Source organism: Piliocolobus tephrosceles, chromosome 9 (genome assembly GCF_002776525.5).
Source record: "Piliocolobus tephrosceles isolate RC106 chromosome 9, ASM277652v3, whole genome shotgun sequence".
NCBI classification, from domain to species: Eukaryota; Metazoa; Chordata; class Mammalia; order Primates; family Cercopithecidae; genus Piliocolobus; species Piliocolobus tephrosceles.
This window is the reverse complement of record NC_045442.1, coordinates 42732343-42739892: the sequence shown is the minus strand read 5'-3', so window position 1 is coordinate 42739892 and position 7550 is coordinate 42732343. Positions and strand designations below refer to the sequence as shown.

The 7550-nt window shown below is 41.0% G+C and overlaps 1 protein-coding gene and 1 non-coding gene across 2 annotated transcripts in view; both read right to left on the bottom strand.

Annotated features, from left to right (window-relative positions):
• Positions 1-2309, bottom strand: part of ANKRD1 (ankyrin repeat domain 1) — a 9209-nt gene extending 6900 nt beyond the window's left edge. Inside the window, exons 1-3 of the mRNA XM_023226281.2 lie at positions 2035-2309; positions 1197-1376; positions 164-301 (exon numbers count right to left, since the gene is read on the bottom strand). Of these exons, the coding sequence (XP_023082049.2) occupies positions 164-301; positions 1197-1376; positions 2035-2061 (345 nt within the window). The 5' untranslated portion in view covers positions 2062-2309. The remainder of the gene's footprint in view (positions 1-163; positions 302-1196; positions 1377-2034) is intronic.
• Positions 2310-3831: 1522 nt separating this feature from the next.
• LOC111552229 lies at positions 3832-3933 on the bottom strand. Its single transcript, XR_002734587.1, has one exon. It is a non-coding gene; the product is annotated as a U6 spliceosomal RNA (small nuclear RNA).
• Positions 3934-7550: the final 3617 nt, after the last annotated feature.

Genomic DNA, 7550 nt, shown 5'->3' with positions numbered 1-7550 from the left:
ATAGATAGATAGATAGATAGATAGATAGATAGATAGATAGATAGATAGATAGCATGAGAGTTACCATGAGCTTGCCAACATTCAATCAAACCCTCCACAGATATTTGCTCCCCTGTAGCACAACACTGGACACATATTACTGGAAACCAAAAAAAGTCCTTACAATGATTTCAGGTTCTGGTTCCTTTACAACGGGAACTTTAGTTTTCCTGTATTTTTTCCTTTTCTTCAGTTGAATGATTATTTCAAGGTCTTCTAAATTTTCAAGCTTTGATCTTTGTTCTAGTTTTTTCTTTTTGAGCTAAAAAAGAAATTCGTATTTCAAAAATATGGTGAGTTCTACTGACAAGCATTCTGGTTCTGTCTAAATCTGCAAGGTCTGAGATAAACATGTGAACAGTTTGAGCAAAAACATTTTTTAAAAATTATATGAATCTTTGACTTCATTTTAGGGATTTATTATTCAGATATTTATCTGGGGGTCTAATTTTCAGCTAACTGCCATCATCTTTACTTCTGTTGCTTGTAGAATCAGCCCTTGACTAACTGAGGACACAATCCGGTCTCTAAGTGATGACTTTGTAATTAATGCCGTAAACAAGCTCTAGATTTTTGAAGGATTTTTAAAATTATGCTCAAAAATTGGTTTAATTTTTGAGCATGATAAAAAAGAATCTAACAATAAATGTTAAGCTCTGAAATATCAATGTCATTCTCTGTCACTAGGCAGAGCCTTCTAAAACAGACTGTCCAGGTACCACAGCTAACTAAAGCAACTTTTATCTGTGTTAGTAATTAAGGAAAATTCACCCAGAAACACAGATTGTGTCAACACAGACAGCAGACAGTTAAACAATGATCCTAGGACCACAGACCATGTTATTGAGAAAAGGAGATCTCCCTTGCTTGGGATTAACTACATGGTGTGTAACATCAGGAATTCCCTGGACATGTGTATCTTTCAATCAAAGCATGGTCACAGCACATTTATTCATTGATGCAGAATTCAGAGGTCATAGTCTTGTCAAAGAATTATTCCCAAAACCTGCTCCATACAAGTTGCCTCTTTATGGGTTAGAATCTGGTAAAGAAACATCTTAATGATTGGGTTTGCTTCTCTCTTCTCCTTCCCTGGCATTTCCATTCCCTGCTCCAGCCCCAACATCCTACTAGTGGATTCCACAGATGGCTCTCACCTCTGCCTCTCGTTGTTTCTCGCTTTTCCACTGTTGCTCCCCCAGGGTCACAGGGTGGGCTGGAAGTGTCTTCAGATCCTCCTGCTTCTCTAAAGTAACAGCAGCCTCATACTCTCCATCTCTGAAATCCTCAGGAAGGAATTCCCCTGCCTCCCCATTGCCATTCTTCTTCCCAGTGACCTATGAGGGAAGAAGATGGCAGCGTCAGAAGCAGCAGCCTTGTCCTGGGTCCGTCTTCACAGACAATGCTGCAGGAGGCTCTGGGTCCTTCTTCCCTGGGAACAGCCACCTTTGAGCAGTGCACTCTCAGATCTCAAGCTGCGACACACGCACGCTGCTACAAATGTCTCAGAATTAACTTCAGGTGCTTGTCCTACGCTCTTGGTTAAATCAAAGCTTGGGTTAGGTTGACATATTTAAATCTACTTTTAATCTGCTTAGTCACATTTCTTTCAGGAAAGTCACAAACCTTCTCTACTTAATTAAAACTCAACTTTAGGTACTTTTGTTGACGCTTCACCTTGCTGTAAAGTTTCCAGACTTACATTCTTGCAATAAAACTTCTTGCCTAAGACATTTTGATAACTACATGTGATTCCACACCGTAGTAATAAAACCAAAGGAGAAGATATTAAATAGGAAATATGCAGAGAATTCATAGCTGGTAGCTCCATTTTTTTTTTCCAATTTTACTTGTTTCATCACATCAACCTTTTTCCACATATGATATTTTCAGAGTTCTCTTGCATTATGCCTGAAAGCAAAGGGCATTTCCATTTTCAAACAAAAACCAAGATGAACCAGTTGTCAATTTATTAAATTAATGCATCTTACATACCAGTTCCTCTACTTTTAGTACCATCATGTTGGCTGAAGGAGTCTTGTATGTTTTTCTGTCGTGGAAGGAATCCCTGGGGTTGGCCCTGCTCGGCCCCTCCACACCGGTCAGCTTATATAGCTGGGGCCGGGTGAGATAATCTTCCAACCTGGGAACCCTAGTAACACCCCCGCCCCTACTAGGAGCCAACTCAGAGGCAGGTGAATTTTCATTCCAGACTCAGTGTCTGGGAAGCTGAAGAGGGAGAGGAGGACAAGCTAACCCCGCTGAATATGTGAATCAGGAAGAAATGTGAGAGGGCCATTCCTTTGGTGGTGATCACACTGCTCAGCAATGCAAGTCATCCTATTTGTCAAGAGGCAGGGGACAGCTGTCTGTTGACATTGCACCACATCACTGCCCTTTTTTTCTTTGTCAGCTTTCATATGACTACCTATCAAGAAAATGTAGATGCCCTACATATCACACCCCAGTAATATCTTTCCGATAAGCAGACTTATCAACACTTCACTTAGGGGAAACTTGCCTCAGGACATCCTATTCCCTGGGTAAACAGCCTAAGGGGAAGGGATCTGGGCCCTAAGGGCACTTGTCTATATCTGTTTGGAATTCTTTGGAGTGATGTCTGGGGCTAAATAGGCCCCATGACATGCCACCTTACCATCATTATAAGAAATTGAAAGCATTCAGTAATGCACTTGTCTTTTATGATGTCACTGGCCACAATTAGCACATGACACGCTTACCATGTTCTTAAACAGCATAATAATTGCAGCATTTTTTCTTCAAAATGGATCAGAGAGGTCAAGAAATAGAGTATATGAAACCAGCTGTTGGCCAAGCACAGTGGCCCACACCTGTTATCCCAACACTTTGGGAGGCAGAGACAGGCAGGTCGCTTGAGCTTAGGAGTTCAATACTAGCCTGGGCAACATGGCAAAATTCCATCTCTACTAAAAATACTACATGTATACACACACACACACACACACACATATATGTGAAAAAAAAATGGGACCATTTATTAGCAATGGCAGGACTCTGATTAGGTCATTGGACTGAAGTTCTCAAATGCTATGGGGAAAGGAATCACCTGTGGGAGCTTGTCAGAAATACAGATCCCTGGGCCCCACTTCAGGGGATTCTGCATCGATTTATGGTATTTATGGTAACTCGCAGTAATCATCTTGAATTTCAAAGCACCCAGATGATTGTAATGCATCAAGATTTGAGACACGTGGCCAGAGGGATGATGCACTTTGCTTCAGGAAGGGTTGAAAAAGGTCTCTATTTCTGGTTTCTAATCTTTGAGGTATAAATTATGTAAAAATACTGGGGTCTTTTTATAGTTTCAGGAAAAACTGGGTTTACTATCCTTAAGTTGTTTAAAATCGTACCTTTTTTTTTCAGTAAAAGAAAGAAGAATGGGAGAAGGGAATTGTGAATGGAGAGGAGGGTTAATTAGGAAGTTATGTTTGATCTTTGTGTGTCTATTTCTCCCCAAACTCACCCAATCAACAAATGTGCCTGCCATTCTCCTCTTCCCCCTTGAATGCTCAGCCAGTTGATGGTGCTTCTGGAACTTTCAGAAGACATCGACTCCCCACCCCAAGACAAAACACTGACAAAGAGGGACACCCCCCAGTACCTCCTGCATCATATGTTCTGGTCTCCTAATGTTCTATCTTAAAAGGGGGTTAATTAAAGGAAATCTCCTGGGCTTTTCTTTGAGATGGACACACCTATCACTATTTTCTTTTTAATTTTTTTCTTTTTTCTTTATTATTTATTTATTTTTAATATATGGAATGTTTCACAAATGTGTGTGTCATTCTTGCACAGGGGCCATGCTAATCTTTGTATAGCTCTTATTTTAGTATATGACCTGCTGAAGCAAGCAGAGTCATTACTATTTTCATTGGTCTCTTCATCTAAGTCAGAAGTAGTCATGGACACTTTTTCTACCATTTCTTATGCCTTTTTGTTCCAGGCCTGACCCAGACTGGGGGAAGTATTAGGAGGAGAAGTCTTTAGGGGAAGAACTGTGGGATGTTTAAGGGTCTTGGATATGAAATCCCAGAGCTGTCCATGCCCTCAAAGTTGGAGCAAGACTAGTGATCTCATTTTACAGAGAGGATGCTGAGGCACAGAAACGTTAAGTAACTTGCTGCAGATGCATAGCTAGTTGGTGAATGCTAGGTTGAAGAGTTTAGATCCCATGCAACGAAGCACACAATCATTGAGCCCAACAGATTTCCAAGGGCAAGTCTCACTTAGACCCACTCAGGATGCAACCAAAACTGATTAAAAGGCTCTTTACTGTTTCAATCACCTCAAAGAATGCAAGTGAAAGTGGGCAGGGAGGCTTACCAAGCCCTTTTCTTTCTCCAGTCATTTAATTGTCCCTTGAAACCTAGCTGATTCTATAGAGAGGCTCCAGGAAGTCTTGAAGAAAACTTTGCACAGGATGACACTTGAAGATGAGTTGACGGAATGGGCTGAACTTAAAGGAGCACGCTGGTGGATGCAAGGATGTCAGGGCTGGTGAAATCACTGCCAGTTCAACCTTTTCCCATGTTGATTCAGTTTGTCATAAAACATGAGAGGTACAACTTGAGGATAAGTGGTCAGAAGATGTAAAAAGAATATGACAACAAATTAAAAAACATGAGAGAATCTGCTTTTTGAAAAGAGATTCTGGGCACCTTTAGCTCTCTAACAAAACAAAAACAACAACCATTGTATTTTCAAATCATTCTTATTCATCAAAGTTGAGAACAAAATTCCCCTGCCGGAGAGTTTTCTGTCATTTGTTTTCCAGGAGTATCCTTCCCATAAAAGTTCACCCAGGGGTGTAAATTCTGACATTTGTGTATTTGGCTTTATCATAGCCTCGATCCGGACATCATCTATCCTTACTGAGATGAATTAAAACAATAAAGGTCCTAGTCAGTTCTACAATCATGAAGCAACTTGGCATCACCCATCTCCAACCAGAAAGAGGAAAGAAAGCATCCCTGAGCTTCTCCAGTGTCACCCCATGAGCCTTTTCCCACTCCCTCAGGATCACGTGGGTGAAATGACATGTGACTAGACTATGACCATGGTTACAGTTGGAGAAAGTGAGAAGCAGAGAAGTAGCACCTAAAGTACTTACTGCTGTCACCTAGGGATTAAAAGAGGTGCTTCGACCCCAGATCCATGTGCCATAGCTCAGCTCCAAGTCCAAGGGTAGTTTTATCTTTCTGTATAAAATTGGAAGTTCAAGACATTCTACTTCTACTCCAACTTTTCATTCTTATATTTTAACTATATAATAGACACATTATTGTTAAAAATAGTACAGAGAATGTTACTTAGTTGAGATCTCACTGTTGATTTGATACTTGATTATTTTTCACCCAGTAACCATGTCTTGGAGATTGTCTCCTATCAGCACAAACAAATCTATCTTTGCTATTTTAAACAACTGCATGAATTTCCATGTATGGATGTACCATTTCTTATTTAACCACTTTCTTATTTGTGGACATGTGGGCTGTTTTTTTATAATGGGCATTTTTATTTTTTAAAAAGGCATTTTATAGCACATAAAACTGTATTGTTATTAACACTCCTTGTCCTTAGAACACCCATCTTGATACTAAAAGGAAGTGCTCCAAGGGCTGTAGCCAGATTCTGACTTGGAAACCTCCTTGTTCTACTGTTGTACTTACAATTGCTCATTTTGCCATCCCTTTTAATAGCCTTCCCAGACCCAGCTGTTACTCACCTTCGTTGGCCCAGAGAAGTGGCTGACTTAGCCTGACCGGCAAGCCATGGCTCAGTTACATGTTTGAAAATGCCAAAGGAAGGTCACAAAAGTGAAGCAAATAAGGTTCAATGTTGGAATGGAATAACCTGTATTTGAAAAGCAGAAAAGTACTGGAGACATTTTCAACAGGATTGTGGCACCTGCCTTCATCTCCTCCGGAAAGGCAGAGTCAAGACTAAAGTCTTTCTGCCCAGGACTCTGGATAAAAAGAGCACAAACTGACCTAACACAGTTGGGCTGCCCACAGTAGGTTACTTTTTGCAGATATCGGTGGCCTCCTAACGTTAGAGGTAGGTGAAGGCTGTAGGTCTCACCTCCACACCTTACAGCACGTGCCTTGTTACAGTAAATAATGTATCTCAGTGCAAATTCTGCCGCACATAAGAACTCACGTCCGCCAACAGACACAAAAGGCCACATGGACTATTCAGTAAACTCATGAAGCCTAACCCTTTGTCCATTTAGGCCCTTGGACAGTGTCCAGCACAAAAGATTCACTTGGCTAGGCACAGTGGCTCATGCTTGTAACCTCAGCACTTTGGGAGGCCAAGGCAGGAGGATCACTTGACCCTAGGAATTTGAGACCAGCCTGGGCAACATAGCGAGATCCTGGCTGTATGATTTTATTTAAAAAAAGAAAAGAAAAAGTTTCACTTGAAGCAAATGAAACCACCACCACATTCTAGCAGCATATTTCAGCTAATTTTCTAGTCTACTCAAGATGATTACAGACTCCTCCACATACCGCCTAACACAAAATATGGACTCCTAGCGCTTACTGTGGGCCTAGGACTCTAAGGACATAGAAAAGTGCCTGACACATAATGGGGCTAAATAAATATTTACCTGAGACCCAGCAGGACTCATATTCTTGTCTAACCAAACCACATATTTCAAATTCTCCTTTCAATGAGAAATAATTGGTAACATTTCTAATGCTAATTAACCATTAATCCTTCAATACTACTCAAAGGTAAAGATAGGTAAAGTGCTTGGGATTACCTCCACTGGAGTGGGAGCAGCTCATTAGCGTCTTTCAAATGCTAACTAACCCCAACAGTTGTAATCGCAGAATTAGGGCTTCTCAGGTGTGAACTAACATTTCTTGGAACAGTGGTTCTCTAAGCTGGGTGCATCTTAGAATCCTCTGTGAAGCTTTTAAAAAAATGTTGATGCCCAGGCTTCACCTCAGGCACATGAAATCCAAATCTCTGCTGTAGGGTCCAAAGAATTGGTATTTTTTAAAGTTTTCCAGCTGATTCTAATTTCCACCCAGCGTTGAGAATACTGCTCGAGGGTGTAGAATTAAACGAATATGTATCTAAATACACGTGTATTTTCTCGAAGTTGTAGTGGTCAGTCAAGCTATTGCTATTGTGGTCTCAGAATTTTTATTGCTGAAGACTCGGCCTATGCTAAGACCATGGGAAACGCACACATACAATTTACTCATTTAGTATTCATTTTTATTTTATTTTATTTATTTGAGACAGAGTCTTGCTCTGTTGTCCAGGCTGGAGTACAGTGGCACGATCTCGGCTCACTGCAACCTCTGTCTCACGGGTTCAAGCAATTCTCCTGCCTCAGCCTCCTGAGCAGCTGGGACTACAAGTGCTTGCCACCATGCCCAGCTAAGTTTTGTATTTTTAGTAGAGATGTGGTTTTGCCACGTTGGCCAGGCTGGTCTTGAACTCCTGGCCTC